General features: G+C 44.0%; 1 protein-coding gene across 4 annotated transcripts; it reads left to right on the forward strand.

Annotated features, from left to right (window-relative positions):
* The first annotated feature begins 286 nt into the window (after positions 1-286).
* SYNJ2BP (synaptojanin 2 binding protein) lies at positions 287-20,507 on the forward strand. Of its 4 annotated transcripts, none has more exons than XM_069950478.1 (5): positions 287-425; positions 9,491-9,627; positions 11,554-11,649; positions 18,873-18,941; positions 19,995-20,507. In XM_069950478.1, the coding sequence occupies exons 1-5, from the start codon at positions 377-379 to the stop codon at positions 20,136-20,138; spliced, it is 495 nt and encodes a 164-aa protein (XP_069806579.1). In that variant the 5' UTR covers positions 287-376; the 3' UTR covers positions 20,139-20,507. The 4 variants fall into 4 exon arrangements, with proteins under 4 accessions (XP_069806579.1, XP_069806581.1, XP_069806578.1 ...); XM_069950477.1 differs by lacking the exon at positions 287-425 and adding an exon at positions 3,457-3,531; XM_069950480.1 differs by lacking the exon at positions 18,873-18,941.
* Positions 20,508-20,766: the final 259 nt, after the last annotated feature.

A 20,766-nucleotide genomic window follows, 5' to 3' on the forward strand; every position in this document is an offset into this window, starting at 1 on the left:
GAGCATTAGTTATCACTCACTATGTGACCTCTCTAGTCTCTTTGGCTCTTGTTCACACAGTGAGGCGTCATGCTGTTCCTGTACGTCTTATAAACAGTGGATTCAGGGCATCCTGTGTGCATTTAAGAAACAGCATGGCTGGGTCAGTACTAGAGAAGTTACCTGGCCTTCCTCAGGTATAAAACGTGAGTTCCCTAGCGGAAAATCCCGCCAAATTCTGTAGATCTGGCGACTATGCCAGTCCTGACTACAAGTCCCATGATGCCGCGCGGCGCATCCATCCCACGTGGGGGCCGGCTGCCTGCAGGAACAGAAAGTGCCGTGGGTTGCGTTCACCTTCAGCCCTCGTCTCATCCTAGAGCTGCAGGGGGACGACATGAGTGCGGGAGCGGTGGAGGAGATCGAGCTCATCCGGGGCCCCTCAGGTACCAGGGCTGGGGTGAGGAGGAGGGCGGAGGGGCACTGCACACCCCATACGGGTCACTGCACGGACAGCAGTGTCATGGGGCTGCGCAGGCCTCGCTCTGGGCATCTGCAGACACATACCGCATGCCCCGTACCCCCATGTTCACACTACATCCAGGTCACTCACATTTCAGTGCAATGACTACGTAGCTGTTGTAGAACTACAACTCTCATCCTGCACTGTATGCTGGGAGTTGTAGTTTTGTAACATAGGTTAAAAACTTTTAACCTAACTCAGAGGGATAGGGAACCTTGGCTTTCCAGGTGTTGTAGAACTACAACCCCCATCCTGCACTGTATGCTAAGAGTTAAAGTTTTGCAACATAAGTTAAAAGCCACAGTTCTGTAAGGGTGCGTTCACACCTACAGGATCTGCTGCAGATTTGATGCTGTGTTCAGTTATTTGAATGAAATTTGCTGCGGATCCGCAGCAGAAAATCAGCTGCGGATCCGGTAAGTGTGAATGTACCCTAAACCTGCTTAGTAGTATTTTCCAGTGTTGGATATGGACCCCGCTGCCTGATATGTGATCGTCAGAACTTCAGCTCAGGGCATGCTGGGAGTTGTAGTTTTTTGTACAAATGGAGAAGATGACATTAGTGATGTCTATGATTTCAGACTACAACACCCTAAGTAATTGTGGCGGAGACCTCGGTGTCCCACAGTTTCTGTGAGAGGGCCCGCGCGCCTCAGCTCCCCGCACAAAGAATTGACATGTCAATTCTTTGTGTGGAGATCGGCTGGAGCGGAGATGTGAGTCCTCTCACAGACAAACTGAGACAACGAGGCAGGTAGGATTCCGCCACATTTACTCAGTGTGAACCTTAAAGGGAATCACTCTTGGAGGAAGGTGACAGCAGGGCAGGTGCCCACAGTGTCAGACCCGCCTCTGTGACCCTGGCAGTGACAACTGGTGATGGGTGTCAGGGATGTTAGGGCAGTCCCTGATGGTTTGATTGCTAGATCCCTCCTTGTTGGGGTATAGGCCATTGGAAACCACGCTAATGACATGTGAGTTCTTTGAGTGGAGGCGTGCAACACATTACATTGAGACACTGAGGCAGGTGGGATTCCAAGAGGAGTCCGTGGCGGGGATCGCGCTCGAAATTTCCACCCTTTTTACTCAATGTGAACGGGCTCAAATGCTGGAGTGTTTTACTGTATATCATAAACCATTATAATAAGGGAGTCAGTTTAATGCTGCCTGTGGTATGGGCAACCTGAAAGTAATGACAGCTTTTCTGTATAGCGAACCTGTCAACCCTTGACCATCTACCAAGCTGGTGGCTGGATAGATAAATAAAAACATTGAGACCATTTGTTGCCTGTGTCTGTTTTATTTTCATAAAAAGCTGTTCATATGTGCCATGAGTAGTGTCCATAGTATCCTGTATTGTATGCACTGCACTGATTATACAAAGGGGCTGGCCTTACAAATGAGGTGTAATGTTTCCAGGAAAGGAGAGGCCCCGCCTCCTTGGCACTATTTACATTTTATTGGCTTTTTAAAAAATTTATCGAATGTACCATCACCACTGGGAAATTTTTTTTTTTTTTTTATGCTGCCGAGTTCCCGTGCTCAGCAAGGTTTTCTTCTTGTGGACTGGCGCCCCCCCCCCCCCCCCCCTCTGTAATGCTATCCCCTCCCCTCAGTGATGCACCTCCAGTTAGAATAAAGTAGAGCTTCATTCACATGTCCAGTGTTTTTCAATAAGCGTGGGAGAGACTGGAGCGGAGAGAGATGGGAGCAGTAACAGGAGTGGAGAGAGGCATCCGTGCCGCGATCCGCACTATGACCTGTCCTATATTTTCGAGGCAAGGATCACGACACAGAGGTTTGAATGCACACATAGGATTTAATGGGCCCTAAAATTGTCAGTGAACAGTAGAAGAAGCTCCAGGCACTCGCCTATTTTCTGCAAAGTGATTTTTTACAAAAATATATATATTTTTGTAATCAATCACTTTGCAGAAGATGGGTGAGTGCCGGGAGCTTCTACTGTTCACTGTGCCTATTCCCTGGCACCGCAACCCGTCGGGAGTGCCGACCATCTGTTGTGCTAATATTGTCAGTGGTCACGGATCTGCACAACTTTACGGGACGTGTGAATAAGGCCTAGGGCTGTCTCACATTGTGGAGAGGATATCCTCACACTAAGGGCATTGGGCCACCTCCAGTGCATAGAGTGGGCCCCAGTGCACAAGAAGAAAAAAAAGACTGGGCCACCGAGATCTCTGCTCCGGTGCCGATAGGTTTTTAAAATTTTTTCCCATAGTTGTGATGGTACATTTGCTTAAAAATAAAACATGGACACTGGTATATAATGGATGCTTTTATTGCTCTCTATTTAGTGTTGCCAGCAGCTTGGTAGGCTGTTGGGGTGATGGAGTCTCTTAAAGCCCCTTGGGCACTGCTCAGAGACTTGTGTATGTATAAGTGAAGCGCCATAGAACTGAATGCTTAGAATATGGAAGGGGCGTCATCTCTAGAAATTAGAAATTATGGTAGTCCAAGACCATAGACCATATTGATGCGATGTCTGGTGGTCCACATAGACTGAACTACAACGGTCTTCTAACCGAAGCACAATGTAGATGTGAACAGGGTCCTGAGGAGGACTCGTACAGTCAGGTGGCGGTTCCATTGAAGTAAATGGAGCTTAATTGCAAACCACACCTGAACTGGAGACAAGAGAGGGGGGAAAAGTGGCCATGCTTTTGTAGCGCTGGATAACCCCTTTAAGACTCCCTATCAAAATGTTGATCATCATATTGGCAGTCTCTGCCATTGGGCCTCATCTGTTTAAACTGTCTGAGAGTCGTGTTGCTCATAGCAACCATAGTCCCCTCTTCATTTACTTATAAACACTAGAGCAGCCGTAAGTGAAGCGGTAATGTCACGTCTTTGTTGTTCACTAGGGCCTCCTAAACGTGAGAGCTGGAGTTGGGTTGCTATGGCAACAGCCTCACTATTCATTGGCACCACAGCTCTTATTGGGCCTAGGCCGGATATGTCCGACATAAAACCATTGCCAGACTGGAGTCACATGACACAATTTTCCAAATGTGGGTTGTAGTGGTCACATTTAGGTTATGGTGGTGGCCATTTTATTAGACACTCCTGCCCTGATATTTGACCTCTGACCCTATTGGTGGTTTTAAACGGAGCGATAATTCGCCCCAATCGCACGATTTACGATTTTGAATGAACAATTTTTTTTTATAACGATCGGCGTTTAGACGGAACGATACATCAAACGGAATATTCGTTTTGCGATCGCTTAAGCCTATGGGAAATCGTTGAAAGACTGTTTACACTGAACGATCTGCGAATTTTTTTTGCGAACAATCAACGACGATTGAGAACTTGTTGAAAGATCAAAATGAACGATTTTTCGCTCGTCGCTTGATCGTTCGCTGCGTTTACACGTACGATTATCGTTCCAATTCGACCGTTATCGTGCAAATTCGAACGATACATCGTTCCGTGTTAAACCACCATATCTCCATTCCTTCGTTTAGAGGTGCATTTATCTGCTCCTAAACTCATCGGGGGAAAGTTATCAAACTGAAAAGATGTATTTTTTTACGTTAAATGGGCAGATGCGAATGGGTCAGCTTCATTTATCATTTTTCGCAACGAAAAATAAGGAAATCTACGCCAGCTCTGAGCTGGCGTAGGTTTCCTGGTGTGCACGGGATTTATGTAGAGGCAGTGCGCCTCTACATAAATCTCTGTACTGTCGGAGCTGCAGGGACATTTTTACGCCCGGCGCAAAAACCGCCGGACTTAATAAATGTCCCCCATTGTATATATGGACATAAGTGATTTTAGCTGAAGCAATTTAAGGGGTTGTCCAGGCTTAAAAAAACATGGCCGCTTTCTTCCAGAAACAGTGTCTCCCTGTTCTCAATTTGGGTGCGGGATTTGCAGCTCGGTTCCATTGAAGTGAATGGAGATAAATTTTAATATGACTCACAGACTGTTTTGGTGCTGTTTTGCAAGAAAGTGCAAACCCGTGTAATAAGTCCTAAGTGATTCCAGAAGAAGTGTGCTGAAGTTGTTCATTTCTTCAGAAATCTGATTGGTCAGTAAAAACTGTCGAACCAGTGCAAAATTGACTCCGATAGGCCCTTTTATCAATGGCAGTCATGACACCAATAGGAACAGAGTAGAGATGAGCAAAGCGTTTCGTTCGATTAGCGCTTTGCTCTTCAAGCCGCCGGGATATCAACCCTGTCGCTCCACCCCCAGGTGCCGAGAAAAGCTGGAGCCAATCCTGGGAAACTTCTCACAGTTTTCCAGGATTGGATCCACTTTGCGTTGTTTAAATCTGCGATTTGCACGTGTCTGGAACAGAATATAAGTCAGGAGTGTTTGTCTTATACAAAGAGTATCCATACATATGGTATTTATAGGATTCTTATGTACTGATGTAGGCCTAGAGCAGAACTACAATTCCCATCATGCCTTGGACAGTCAAAGTCTTTTGTTCAGATTCAGAAACATCACTGTGTGAACTGAAGGGGTGGCCTACTAACTCGGATTCCTGGATTCCTAGCAAGCAGGTCTGTCTAGTTCAGTGGTGTCAAACCTGCAGGCCTCCAATTTTTTTAAAAAAAACTACAACTCCCATCATGCCTGCACAGCGCTGTTTCTGAATGAGTCTGCTTAGCACACAAAACTGGGCTTATCTGAGAAAACTGCAAATAGTGAAGGAACAGAGACCTGTCCGTCATTATATGGGCCCTGCTTATAATAGAGCCTGATTGTAGAGTTTACATAAAGCTGCACCGCTGCCAAATAAACCCGAGCTGATGGAAGCGGATGCTCTGGGAGACGAGCAAAAATGTCATTGTTCTCCACTCTCTGCAAAGGGTTAATAAGTATAATTACACAGAAAGAGCTGACGCTGCGTTTTATCCACATGGAATCCAGTGCACGCCGGCGCCCGCAGAGAGCATTCCATTACCAGTATTGTTAGGCCATGATTTACATAGTATACAAATCCTACCCATGGCTGCGAGCCGTACACCTGTCCTCATAGCTCAGTCATCAGATAGACGTCACAAGATGTGGAGCCTGATGGATACAAGAACTCCCAGTATGATGTTAGTATAAGGTGTGATATAGTGTGGGCCTTGTTATGATTGGCGTCTCTCTATGGCAGGCATGTCCAAACTTTTTTCGAAGAGTGCCAAATTTGATGAAGTGAACATGTGCGAGGGCCGACCATTTTACATGCTACATGCTATATGCTTTATAACACAGGCAGATAATAGCAAGCTGGATACCTGGGGGGCCGTAAAAGTTCGGAACGCGGGCCGCAAATGGCCCTCCGGACGGACTTTGGACATGCCTGCTCTATGGGATTTTATAGGGAGCGTTTGTTTAGATTTTGGTGGGAACACCTTTTGAGTTTCTGCAGACTATTCGATTTCCATTCATGTAACTGCTGACAGAAGCAATATGAAGAGACCCAGGCACGCTATGATCTTATTACTCATTGGGATATATTGTATACAGCTCTGGCAAATAAGTGCACTGAATGTCACTAGTGTTATTGACCGGCTATGTGTTGCAATCCCATAGAGTAGACTATGAATTGAGCCGCAGCATGCATGCCTGACTTCCACTCTGTATAGGATCCTTGGTCTTGCAACCAGCAGTGGTCCCAGCTGTCAGAAAATAGTCCAATACATGTGCAGTAATGGGGGAGATGCAAATACTTTTGCAAAGTGTCTGACTTTTTATGGTTTTACCTATTCTAGGTGACTGTGAAAGCTAGAGGCATTGTTTAACTGGTACAATTTAAACAGTAACCATCATTGAATCAAACCTCTGACATGTTATAGCAACATGTCAGAAGTTTTTTATCGGTGCTGAGACCCCCACAAATCTGGAATTAAAAAGCAGCGCAGTGCCTCTTCTTCTCTGCTCGGCTATAGTGAGTAGACTATGGAATTATAATGGAAGTCTATGGGCATTCCAGTGTATGGTATTGCCAGTAATTCCATAGACCTCCATTATAATTCCATAAATACTTATGTGTATGGTCCTTGACTCCTTTCTGTATATGCACACTTGTTCTGTCAGTCACTGACTAGGACCGCCCAGTTGACCACTTAGCCCACATTGTTCAGATGTTTATATGAATAAATGGCAATCTGTCCCACAAAACTATATAGGAATCTGTTCATCTCCTCCTGCTCTATGACATGGTGCATTCCTATTGGACTATATTGTGATCAGCTTCCTTTAATGCATGTAATTGTAGTAGTAGTGACAGTCCTGTATGTAGATCGGTCAGATAAGGTGGATTTATATTTCCTCTACATGCAGGTTACATGTAACTCAATGCGTATGACACAGGGTGGGGAGCACTTAGTGAAAGATGCAATAAAACAACTCATCTCGGCTTCATTGATCCTGCAGAGAGGACGTCCTGCAGACTGGATGTTTAATGGTGTCTGCAGCGCCCCAGGAGCCCACCGCATTGACCACCAAAGACAAATGTACTGGGCATAAGATAATGCTTTACAGTAAATGTATTTGTGGCCAGGAAAGTTATGGAGGAAATGCACAGGGAAGAAGCTAAACTTGATGGACAGGTCTTTTCTACCTAAATAACTATGTAATGATGGGTAACTACTTTTGACTAATAGACCTACCCTGACTGATTACACAATGTATACAGGGTCAACTTCAGTACATAATAGTATTTTTATATCAGTCTTGTTTAAGAAGCGGCTCTCGATCTGTCAGCCTCCGACTATCCATGTATTATATGACTGGATGCAATACCACATCTCCCCTGTAGTGGGCTCTGCAGATATAAAAAAAATTATTAGGGCCCCTATATTTATGACATGGGTGTACTGAAATGTATGGACCTGAGAATAATAATAATAATAATGATGATGATGTTGTTATTATTATTATCATCATCAACACCAATAACTTTGCTGCAGTGGTCGGGATCAGAGGTAACACCGTTCCCAACCATTCAGAAGAGTTAGAAGAAAGTTATACTTTCTTTAAGGTACAAGACTATTATAGATACTGTGCAAGATGTCATAAGATTATAATAGACCCTGACAACACTTCTAATCTACTCGTGTTCCCTCCAACCTCTGGAGAGCCGACCTTTGGATAGTGTATGATTATACTGTGAGAAAAATAGTTTTCTGTGGCCCCTGGGGATTTCTTACCAACGTCTTCATTTTAGATAAAAGGAATCCTAATGTGTAATCTGTAGAGTTGTTTGCTATGTCTATTGCTAATATATATAAATAACTTTGAGGAGATGGCAGCAACAGCCTGTAGGGTTGCATCCTCACAGGCTTTCCTCATACCTTCTGAAAAGAACAGTCCACCAGTAGTCGCAGCATCACCTCCCACTTCCCCAGTAGACTCGGTGCTCACTATTGATCAGGGTGGATTTGTTTTAAATCAAACTGATTTAAATCACGATTTAAATCACGATTTAAATCACTAGTCCGGAAGGCTTGATTTAAATCAGTGATTTAAATCAAAGTTTCTACCTAAACTAGTTCTTGCTACTTTAACATGCAAGTAGATGAAGATTTTTAGAATCACTTTTTATATTACTTTTTTCTCCCCAGTTTAATGGGTTAATCATTCATATTTGGACACCACTGTTCTGTTGTACTTAGGAAGGAGAAAAATAATCCTGAACTTAATAACAATTTAAATGGATTTATTCAACTGAAACAATAACAACATTACAGCATACGTTATTTGCTTAAACAAACATCCATGTTAACTAATTTGGCTAAACAAAAAAAAAAAATAGTCCAAACAATCAGAAACATATTGTCTAACTTCTTGGACTTGGTACTGAAGGGGATGATTCTGTATTCATAGGTTTGTAGAACAATAGGATTAAGGTCTTTTTCTCAACTCTGTTCATGTTGTAACATTTGAGAACATATACAGCCTTTATTCTACTGAGTTAAACAACTCAGCTTTATCTCATGATGGAAGAACCTTTGGATGGTAAAATATTTTCCTCAAAAAGCAGTTTATTGAAAAAAATCCGATTTAAATCAAAAAAATCCGATTTTTTTTTTGATTTTTTAAAAAAAATCATTGATTTTTATCCACCCTGCTATTGATTACAGTTACGTCCCCAGTGAACACAGTACTCCCTATTAGTCACAGCATCACCTCTTATGTCCCCAGTAAACACAGTGCTCCCTATTAGTTGTACTGTCACTACTAATGCTGGCTTCATGCATGGTTTTGCTGTGAAACCAACATTATGTCCCCAATAGATACAGCGCTCCCTATTAGTCACAGCATTACCTTCTATGTTCCCAGTAGATACAGTGCTCCCTATTAGAGCCCTATTCCACCCGACGATTTTTATTGACATTATCGTTAAATCGTTCGAATCTAAACGGTAATCGTTCGTTTGAATAGCAGTTAACCACTAACGACCAAACGAGAAATCATTGATCGTTTAATAAGACCTGGACCTATTTTTATCGTTGCTTGTTCGCAAATCGTTTGCATTGAATAGGAAGTTGTTTGGTCATTCGCAGCAGTGACGAACGCAATAGTGACAAAAAGACGACCGCATTATAGAATCATAAGAAAAAATTTTCTTTCCATGTAAATGGGTGAACGATTTTAAGTCTTTCGTAATAGCGCTCGCTTGGATCGTTTATCGTTAACTATTATGCGAACGATAATCGTCCCGTGGAATAGGGCCCTTAGTCACAGCATCACCTCTTATGTCCACAATAGACAGTGCTCCCTATTAGTCAGAGCAGGATTTTTCCATTTCCCCTGTAATAACAGCCCTCCCTTTTCCCCATGCACTTGTGCTCATAGCAGGGCCGCCCTTCATCCATCTCCTTTTGCAGGCCTGTTATATGACTTTATATGACAGCCCCTATGTTTTCCATCGGTTAGGAGCCTGTTGCTATAGTGTGTATTTTGTATATTCTATCAGCCAGCTTATTATATACTCAGTTCATCCATGTTTTCTCTCTTCAGGCCTGGGGTTTAATATTGTGGGTGGCACAGACCAACAATATGTCTCGCACGATAGCGGCATTTATGTCAGCAGCATCAAGGAGAATGGAGCGGCCGCGGTTGATGGCAGGCTGCAGGAAGGAGACCGGATATTGGAGGTGAGGCACCGCTCATGAATGTGATCTGTCTGGCTGCCATTGTTTTCAGTGTAAACTATCTCCTTCACCTATATTCTCATATAATTATTATTTTAAGTATTTACTTAAGGGAGTATACTGTTATAAAGAGACTTTGGCAGGATACGTACTGCTTCGCCGTTCTGTCTACATACAAGTATCATCTGGGTGTGTTCAATGGCCAATTCACCTATTAAAACCTCCAGCACCTGAAAACTGTTTGATTTCTTCTTTTTTATATTCATTGACGGAAAAATTATAGTTTTGTGTAATAGAAAGAATATGTGTCCGGAGACACAATCACCTGCACAGCACTGCCAGATTACCTTAAAGGGATTATCCAGCGCTATTAAAAACATGGCCACTTTCTTCCAGAGACAGCACCACTCTTGTCTCCAGCTTGGGCAGGGTTTTGCTGCTCAGTTCCATTGAAGTGAATGGAGCTTAATTGCAAACCGCACCTGAACTAGAGACAAGAGTCGTGTTTGTCTCTGAAAGAAAATGGCCATGTTTTTGTAGCCCTGGATAACCCCTTTAAAGGGGGTTATCCAGCGCTACAAAAACATGGCCACTTTTCCCCCTACTGTTTGTCTCTAGTTCAGGTGCGGTTTGCAATTCAGCTCCATTTACTTCAATGGAACAGAGTTTCAAAACCCCACCCAAACTGGAGACAACAGTAGGGGGAAAGTGGCCATGTTTTTGTAGGGAATCTGTCGCTAGGTTTATTCCGCCTAAATGATAGTGATAGAAATGCTGAACAGATTGGTGTATTACTTAAATCACCAGGTTCAGCCATTCTCCTGATATGCAGGAGAATAGAATTCTTGCCCCCCACCCTCCAGCTGCTGATTGACAGCTGATTTTACACAACATGAATAGATAACTGCGAATCAGCAGCTCGTGGGTGGAGTTTTCTGCTCATGAATATCTGGGACAACTGAGCACATGCAAAAATGGAGAGAGAACTACTTACTGTCTATGTTATTCAGGAGGATATCTCTGGATCAGCTGCACAGAACAATGTAAGTGACACATCATTCTGTTCAGCTTCTCTGTCACTAGTTTGTTACCCTTAGATAGGACATCATAAACCTACTGAGTCTCTTTGAATGTTATAGCAGCTGAAAAATAACGCATTTCAGTAATAGGGTATCATGTCAATCTGGAAGTTTAATGTTATTTCTGGACTTTAGATAACTTCATCTGCCAGCAGTAGGGTGTTAGGCCCCTTTACACACACCTGTAATATACAGTCAGCAATTATGGACAGTATTAGACCCATAAGTATTTGGGCCAATGCACATGACTGCAGATCATCTTTAGGCCCTTTCACAAGTGCAGGCTTAGTGACTGCTGGCGATTGTGATCCACAGCCCTCCTGTAGTCATGCACCATGCATTATGGGGATACACAGGGATGCTTGCAGGAGGCCATATTGTATATCACATCTTCCAACATTTAATCAGCTTTCAAAATGCTACGATTGCAGGAAAGTCAGGTGGGACACGCTGAGGTCTCCTAGGACTGTATCCAATTCCTTGGAGATTTTAGAATAACCTGCCTGACTATTCCTTGCCAGTGCAGCATTTTCACAACTGAATCTTGCAAACCAGACGTATCTGTAGGGAAATTTGTTGGATTCAGGTGCAAATACCTTGGAGTCGTTCAGATACTGAGCTTTCGGGTTTATGTGAACCTGAACTTACTGTGAGTTAGCTCATTTCTATTCACCTTTAGTAGCCCGGCACCTCCACCTGGGTCAGAAGATTTAGGTTGCTACCTGACTAAGACAAAGTGACTTGTTGATGCCCCTGAGGATACTCAAGTACATGAATCTTACCTTACTGCGTACATTGGAGTATATGTATGAGTACATTTAAATTATTTTTTTTATCCCTCTCCATTCAGGTAAATGGTATCATACTAGAGAACCTCTTACATAAGGCGGCTGTGGACCTCTTCAGAAGTTCTGGAGAGCATGTGGTACTAAAAGTTCAACATCAGGTCAGTGACATTTTCATGTTGTTTTATGATCTTTACTATAGATGAGCACGATTCGAGCATGCTAGAGTCCAATCATTCGGTATTTAATTACCGGTGGCTGAAGTTGGATGCAGCCCTAGGGCTTCCTGGAAAACACGGATACCGCCATGGGCTGTATCCATGTTTTCCCAGACACCCTAGTACTCCATCCAACTTGGAGTGACTCTGTACCCACAATCTGACCCCCGCCCCCCCCCCCCCCCCAAGCCGCTTGTACCTTTTGGTTAGCTGCTTCTAATCCAAGATCTATCCTGGAGTCCGTTCGGCTGGTGATGCAGTTATTTTGCTAAACAACTTTTACATTTGCAGCCCTGTGTCAAATTGGCGTGGCCTAGAGTACCCATGCCCTAGGATTATGACACCCCTCCGTCCCTCATTATTAGGAATGCCCCTGGAACATTTTCTCCTATTCATAACCTGTGTGAACACTGCACATGAGCTGGATCGTTAAGGCACCTGTGCAGTGTTCTGACAGGTGATGAATAGGAAAAATGGTGAAGAGGGTGGGGATGAGGACGGAGGGGCGTCACAATCCTAGGGCATGGGTAATCTAGTCCACGCTAATTTGACCCAGGGCTGCAAGTTTAAAAGTTTTTTTAGGACAATAATTGCATCACCTGCCGAACCGACCCCAGGACAGATCTAGGATTAAAAGCAGCTACCCGAAGGTACAAGCGGTTTGGGGAGGGCTGATTGTGGGTACAGAGTCGCTTTAAGACACCGGTAATGAAATACCGAATGATTGGACTCGAGCATACTCGAATCGTGCTCAATCTTTAATTCTTACTTCTATGATCACGTTTACTTCTCTGATATTGCATAGGCCCTGACTGCTTGGGGACAACCACAGTAGTGGTGGTTATCATTGTCCATTTCATCCTTTAAGAAGGATACACATAACATGGCTTCTGTTGCTGCAGTTTGTCAGTACTTGTAGCCATAGACGCTAATTTATCTGGGTAGATGGCAGCAGATGTGTTTTATCTGTCAGCCATTGTTGTCAATAGAGAAATGCAAGTTGTCGGGACTGATTAATTACAATCTCTATTCCTCATATTCTTGTTTCGTCTTCCATGAATTAAAATTAACAGTGGAACAGGATACCTCTTCCTATCAGGAGCCTCTGTGTTCCTGCTCTATCTAACCATGAGGAGGGAAGATGTTCAGGATCGGAGCAGAACATCACTACATCATTCATTATACCGATGGGATTAAAGTGAATCATTATAAATGGCGGCAGATGTGAACTTGGCTTGGAGAAGTTTACTATGTCAGCTTTGGGTCTCGTTCCCTTTGCTCACTGACCCGCCATGCTTCTCTCATGGGATAGCAAGCTCTATTCCACACCATAAAGTAATTTTCCACATTCCTCTTTCATTTCTCCCAGGGACCATGTTAATATCTACTCATATCCATATTTAATTTTAACCCATGCATTACTACAGACACTCACTCACAATCTCTGTACAGCTTAAGAAATTGTCAGACATGACTATCCTCTTATCCTGAGAGGTGAGCTAAATTATTCCCAGAAATCAGATGGAAATCGTATACTGTGTGTGTGAATATGCAAAATAAATTTAAAGGGGTAGTGCCCCCAAAAAATTTTCTTTCAAATCAACTGCTGCCATGAAGTGCCAGAGATTTGTAATTTACTTCTATTAAAAAAATCTCAAGCCTTCCAGTACTTATCAGCTGCTGTATGCCCAGCAGGAAGTGGTATTATTTCCAGTCTGGAGAGCAGGAGAGGTTTTCTATGGGGATTTGCTCCTTCTCTGGACAGTTCCTGACATGGACAGAGGAGGCAACAGAGAGCACTGTGTCAGACAGGAAAGAAAACACCACTTCCTGCTGGACACACAGCAGCTGATAAGTACTGGAAGGCTTGAGATTTTTTAATAGAAGTAAATTACAAATCTCTGGCACTTCATGGCAGCAGTTGATTTGAAAGAAATTTTTTTTTGGTGCACTACCCCTTCAAAGGAGAAGTCAAGTGAAAATTTTTATAAAAGTATTGTATTGCCCCCCAAAAGTTATAAAAAACACCTATAGACACTTATTATGGGAAATGCACATAAAGTGTTTTTACCCTAACGCCCAATGACAGCACCCCTGGAGAGGACCTCCCACCGCAGGACAGGAAACCTGTGAAGATAAAATCTTTGACACGCCTCTCCACACCTCAGTTCAGGTTTCCTGTCCTGCGGATGGGAAGCCTGTGATACATGTCCCGATCCGGGATGAAGATCTTCGATACCTCTTCCACGCCCGCTGCAGGTCCTCAGGTGGCTGTTGCCTTGTGGGGCTCCCTGGTGGAGTAAGTCTGTCTCCGGACAGCATCCCTGAGTCTGGTGGGGGTCGGGACCGCTGGAGCTAGAGGGGCCATGACTCTCTCTCCGGCTATGCGATCTGCGCATGCGCGCGCTTCGCTGTGCGTAACGCGCTGACGTCTGCATGCGTACGCCATGACTGCACTTCCGGGTTTCGCCGGCAGTCTCACAAGGCCGGGGGGAAGCGGCAGACAGCGTCCCACATGCCTTCAGCGTCCGAGGCAAAGAGACTCCCCACCAGCCAGCCTGTTAGCCATCTGGATTAAAGCTAACACTCCCTCTTCCCAGCATGTCTGAGCACTCGGAGAGAGGAGATAATGGACGCCATGGCCGCAAGTCCTCCAGATCATCCAGCCCGGTACCTGGGGGACAGGGGTCTACAACTGGGTGAGACAAACCCTTTTTTCCCTTTATTATTGGGAATGTATATTTACTTTGTAGGGATCCCGTACAAGCTCTAGATCCGGGGGAAAGGCAGAAGCAAAGAAACATCATAAGGAATGCTCTGAGTGCAAGACTCCCTTAAGAGATGATTATGCCAGATCCATATGCCCTTGTGTAAATAATCTGGTAGCACAAGAATCTTCTGCCTTAGCGGAGAGCATTAAGAGAATAGTTAGAGATGAAGTGCAGCTATCTCTTAAAAGTCTCTCTCAGCCAGCCCCTTTATCCTTCGCCTCTACTTCGGCTGCTGTTAAAGAGAATACAGTTGGTGACCTCTCTTCCTTTAGAGAACATAATACAGAAGAAGGTGAAATACAACTAGTGTCCTCTCCAAATGAGGATTCAGACAGCGGCCCTAAAAGTAAGGCCCTGTTCCCAATAGAGGACACAGACCAGTTAATTAAAGCCATTAGAGTGTCCATAAATATGGAGGAAACTAAACAGGCCCAAACAGCAGAAGACGCACTTTATGAGGGATTAGCTCCTAAAAAATCTCGCACCTTTTCCCTACATGAAAGTATTAAAGCAATTATTAAAAAAGAGTGGCAAAATCCAGACCGTAAATACTTTGTTCCCAAATACTTCAAACGCAAATACCCCTTTGAGGAAGGTGAATTAGTACTTGGGACAAACCACCAGCAGTAGATGCTCCTGTGGCTAAAGTGGCAAAAATCAACAGTCTTCCCTTTGAAGACCTGGGGTCTTTACCTGACCCAATGGACAGAAAGGCAGACTTTTATAACAAAAAAACATGGGAAGCAGCTACAGGAGCCCTACGAACCAGTGTGGCCAGTACTTGTGTCGTAAGATCTCTCAGAGTTTGGTTAAATGATCTAAAATCCACTCTGTCTAATGATCCATCTTGTGACAAAATCATAGAAGATTTCCCTATTCTTTCCAAAGCAGTTGATTTTCTTGCAGATGCTTCAGTAGACGCCATCAAGATGTCTGCTAGAGCAGCGTCCCTATCTAACTCTGCTAGACGGGCCCTGTGGATCAAATCATGGAAGGGGGACATTGCCTGTAAAGGGAAGTTATGTTCCATTCCTTGTAATGGGGAATTTCTATTTGGACCTGTATTGGATTCTTTACTAGAGAAAGCATCTGATAGAAAAAAGGGGTTCCCCTATCAGAGGTCTCAAGACTCTTCAGGTGGCAAAAAACAATACAAAAAGTCCTTTCGTCCCCGACAAGATAACAGGAAATTTAAAGTTTCAGGGAAAGGGAAAGGATTCCTGTTTAATAAGTCCAAGGATGACAAACCTAAACCTCCCCAACAATGACGGGGTCCCGGTGGGAGGCCGTCTGACTCTTTGCCCAGGACTGGAGGAACATTTCCTCCAGCCCTTGGGTACTAAGCACTATATCTTGGGGGTTACTCTTGGAATTCAAGAGCGCCCCGAGAGTCAGATATCTTCCCACCTGGGTCTTGTCAGATCAAGTAAAACAGCAAGCTATAGAAGCAGAAGTCCACTCTCTGCTAGGGAAATATGTCTTAGTGCCAGTTCCTCCAGCAGAAATAGGCCAGGGATTTTATTCTCCTCTATTTCTGGTGAAAAAACCAAATGGAACATACAGGACCATAATAAACTTGAGGGACTTAAACATTTAATGTACAAGAGGTTTCGGAGGAAACCCTAAAGTCAACAATAAACCTGCTCTACCAGAGATGCTTTATGGCGTCCATAGATTTGGAAGATGCATACTACCATGTGCCTATACACCCTTCCCACCAGAAATTCCTAAGAGTTGCAGTATGCCTGAGTGGTCAGTGGGTACATCTCCAATACAAGGCCCTACCGTTTGGCATTTTCCAGGCCCCAAGGGTTTTTACCAAAATTGTAGCGGAAATGATAGCCCACATCAGAAGGAAAGACATACTTTTGATTCCCTACTTAGACGATTTCTTAATAGTTACAAATTCAGCATCTCTTCTCCATCAACAGCTCTCAGAAGTGTCTTCAGTGATCAAATCCCTGGGGTGGAATATAAACATCAAAAAGTCCAACTTCATCCCATCCCAGCAGTGCATTTTTCTGGGAGTCCTCCTGGACTCACAACAACAAACATCCTTTCTCCCTTCAGCAAAACAGGACGCTCTCAGATGTCGCACTCAGGACTTATTTCTAAACCCCTACCCCACTTTCAGGGGTGCGATGTCAATACTAGGTCTCCTAACATCCTGCATCCCGGCGGTGCTGTGGGCTCAATTTCACACAAGGACACTTCAAAACGACATACTCCAAAATTGGGATGGGAATCAGAGTTCCCTGAACCATACGTTCAGATTATCAGCAAAAGCCAGACTAAGTCTCCTTTGGTGGCTGGAGCCAGCCAATCTCTCCAGAGGGGTCAGGTGGTCTCCAAATCACCAGGTCAGAATAACCACAGACGCCAGCCCATGGGGATGGGGGGCACACTCAAGCCAGCATCATCTACTCCAGGGTCCATGGCCTCCTCACGTCACCCACCACTCCTCCAACTTCAAAGAGCTATATGCAGTACTCCTAGCCCTAAAAGAGCTATCCCCTCAGATATTACCACAGGATGTATTAATTTACTTGGACAATACTACTACAGTGGTGTATCTCATCAAACAGGGGGGAACCAGATCAGAGACTGTTAAACCTTTCTTCACAAATCTTCTCTCTAGCAGAACAGAATCTCTCATCTCTTGTGGCGGTCCATCTCAAAGGTTCCCTCAATCAGACAGCAGATTATCTCAGCAGAACTCATCTCCTACAGTCAGAGTGGTCTCTGAACAGCGAAGTCTACGACCTAGTCATAAAAAGGTTTGGTTCTCAGACGATAGATCTGTTCGCAACCAAAACCAACAGGAGACTACCCAGATTCTGTTCTCTCAACCCTCGGGATCATCCGACAGCAGTCGATGCTTTTTCCCTACACTGGGGTATGGATTTCCGCCACTCAGATTAATCCCCAGAGTGATAAAGAAAGTAATCGGGGACAAAGCAACGATAATTCTAATCGCCCCCTTCTGGTCGAGGAGGCCATGGTTTACGCTTATCAGACAGCTCGCACTGACTACACCATGGGTACTGCCAGACAGAGAGGATCTCCTCTTCCAGGGACCAGTCAAGCATCCGGGGGCACCCCACTTGCACTTGACAGCCTGGATGCTGAAAGGGTAATTCTAAGAGGTAGGGGTCTGTCGGATGATGTTATTAACACCCTATTGGCTAGCAGGAAGGATGTAACCTCCATTTATTTAAGAGTCTGGAAAGCCTTCCTGAGGTTCGCAGATGGTAGACAGGATCCATTAGGCAAACCCAACATACCCCTAATTTTAAGTTTTCTTCAAGCAGGACTGGATAAGAACCTAAGACCCAGTACTCTTAAGGTTCAAATCTCAGCACTTAGCTCCTTTTTAGACTATAAATTGGCAGAAAACTCATTAATCAAAAGGTTCATCACAGCGGCAGTCAGATTAAATCCCCCTAAAAGAGTGACAGTGCCCCCTTGGGATCTAAATCTAGTTCTAGATTCTCTCACAAGTCCGCCATTTGAGCCGCTAGATGACCTTTCCTTAAAAATATTGTCTATTAAGCTAGCCTTCTTATTGGCCATCACTACTGCCCGTAGAGTAGGAGAACTGCAGGCCCTCTCAGCATATCCACCCTACACTCAAATACTAGACGATAGAGTCATCATGAAACCCTACCTTCATTTTTGCCCAAGGTGGTTTCCGAATTTCATAAGAATCAACAGATTGTTTTGCCCTCATTTTGTGACAATGCTACAAACGGGGGGGAACAAACTTATCATTCACTTGATGTAAGAAGATGCCTCCTTAAGTATCTGGAGGTTACCCAAAGTTTCCGTTGTTGTGAAAATTTATTACTCCAATTCTGGGGTCCCAACAAAGGCAAAGCTGCATCTAAACCTACAATTAGTAGATGGATCAGACAAGCCATTACTATGGCATATACAGCCCAAAATAAGACCCCTCCTGCCTATTTTACGGCCCATTCCACTAGGGCAGTAGCTACCTCCTGGGCAGAACGGGCTGATGCTTCCTTAGACCAAATATGTAGGGCAGCCACATGGTTTTCGGTCCATACATTCCTAAGACACTATAGGTTGCAACTAAACCCTATATCAGATTTGTCCTTCGACCGAAAGGTTTATTCGGCTGTGGTCCCTCAATAGAGGGGATTACTATTCTAGTCCTCCAGGGGTGCTGTCATTGGGCGTCAGGGTAAAAGCACGATTACTAACCGGTAATCTTGTTTTCATTAGCCCATGACAGCACCCCTCATCTAAACCCTACCCTATTATGTTTATTTGCCAAATATTTATATATTAGTTCTTTTATTTTATTTCCACTCCGCTGGAATACTTGTTTAGAACTGAGGTGTGGAGAGGCGTGTCAAGATTTTATCTTCACAGGTTTCCTGTCCTGCGGTGGGAGGTCCTCTCCAGGGGTGCTGTCATGGGCTAATGAAAACAAGATTACCGGTTAGTAATCCTGCTTTTTTCCCTGCACTTACTACTGCATCAAGGCTTCACTTCCTGGATAACATAGTAATGTCACGACCCGACTCCCAGAGCGGTGCGGGCTGTGGCTGCTGGAGAGGATGATGGCAGGGGGACACTGAGGGACACAGCAAAACAATACTCTCATAAAATTTTTCACTGGACTTCTCCTTTAAATTGTTATTGGCGCCCCCCCCCCCCAACTACTATAATGCCTCAGGAGTAGAGCTGATTGAACATCTAGCACGCTTGGATTGCTTACTATTTAAAGGGCTTATCGAGAGTTCCAAAATTTTTAACATGTTGCTGCCATATTGGTAAACATGAGAAACAAGTTATGCTTCCCTTGGTGTCCACTGGAGGGACACTGAGCATCCATCTGCCATCATCCTCTCCAGCAGCCACAGCCCGCACAGCTCTGGGAGTCTGGTCGTGACATCATTATGTTATCCAGGAAGTGAAGCATCGATGCAGTAGTAAGTGCAGGGAAAAAAGCACTCTATGTGCATTTCCTGTAATAAGTGTATATTAGTGATTTGTATAACTTGTGAAGGGGCAAAACAATACACTCATAAAATTTTTCACCGGACTTCTCCTTTAAATGGATATTGTGCACCCCCCCCAAACTACTATAATGCCTCAGGAGTAGAGCTGATAGAACATCTAGCACGCTTGGGTTAGTTCTAACCCTAGCCTGTGGCATTTGATTACCGGTGGCTTAAGAAGTTGGATGCAGCCCTAGGGAGTCCTGGATAACATGGATACAGCCTATGTCCAACATTGCCCAAATTTTCCAGACAGCCAACATTTGCCCTGCCCGACTCTCTGGTATTCTTACAGGATTGAGCAGCCACTTACATGTAGCCATCTCTTCCTGTGCCCGTCTCTACAGTTGTGGTGTGTTTCTGATATAGATAATAGAAGCTATATTTCCATTTCCTGGATACTCGTCATGGGTCCAGGAGTAAAAAGTCTGCACAAATTTTTTAAAAAAATGTAAATATATTTTTGAACTTCCTATTTTTCTTTTACTAGAATCACCTAAACGGTCCTTTGGGAGGTAGAAGTGAAAGAGACTCTGAAGGGACGTCGCTGACCATGATTGTGGTGCCTGTACTTCTCGCCGCCGCGGCCATCTATGCATTTGTAAAATTCCGACAACGTTCAGCAAGATTCTAAACAGGAAAAAAGTACGCCAATACTAAAAGAATAAACTAATCCAGCTCTATATACATATGCTCTCTCCCGAGATACCTCCACAACGTCTGCTGCCTGGAAATGTATTTAATCATTTGGAGTGGTACAAACCATGGGAATATTTTGAGTGCAACCATTCTGACACTATCGGAGATCTTGTGTTCTATACGGCATTATACTTTACTATATATGTCATCTGCCTATTTTATATAAGTTATTATCTTTGTAAATTTCACCACATGTATACTTTTTCCAGATTAATTGGGGCTTGGGGCTAACAGTATGAGGTTAGGTATGGTCTGGGTGACAAAGGTAAAAATAGAAGGTATTTTTTGTAGAAAACTGTCAGCTTCTATTATGTTGTACAGTCTTATCTGTGGATTAGGGCATCTGTAAGAAGTTGAATGGGCAGCATTGCTTACTTCTTAAAGTGCTTATCAAGAGTTCCAAAATTTTTAACATGTTGCTGCCATATTGGTAAACATGAGAAACAAGTTTTGCTTCCCTTGGTGTCCTGATGTGGTCACTGGTGTTTCTTCCACTATCTGTAGTCGCTGTTACTTCTGAGAAGAGCTTGTCTCAGGAGTGACAGCCCCTTTAGCCAGTGACT

The sequence above is a fragment of the Dendropsophus ebraccatus genome, chromosome 13 (assembly GCF_027789765.1).
Source record: "Dendropsophus ebraccatus isolate aDenEbr1 chromosome 13, aDenEbr1.pat, whole genome shotgun sequence".
In the NCBI taxonomy this organism is placed as follows: Eukaryota; Metazoa; Chordata; class Amphibia; order Anura; family Hylidae; genus Dendropsophus; species Dendropsophus ebraccatus.

Excerpts from the sequence above, each read along its gene's own strand:
- SYNJ2BP (XM_069950477.1), top strand. The coding sequence starts at position 3,477 with ATGTCCGACATAAAACCATTGCCAGACTGGAGTCACATGACACAATTT. Across the intron at positions 3,532-9,490 it reads CATGACACAATTTTCCAAAT|GCCTGGGGTTTAATATTGTG; the intron begins GTGGGTTGTAGT and ends TTCTCTCTTCAG. Across the intron at positions 18,942-19,994 it reads TAATGAAAACAAGATTACCG|AATCACCTAAACGGTCCTTT; the intron begins GTTAGTAATCCT and ends TTCTTTTACTAG.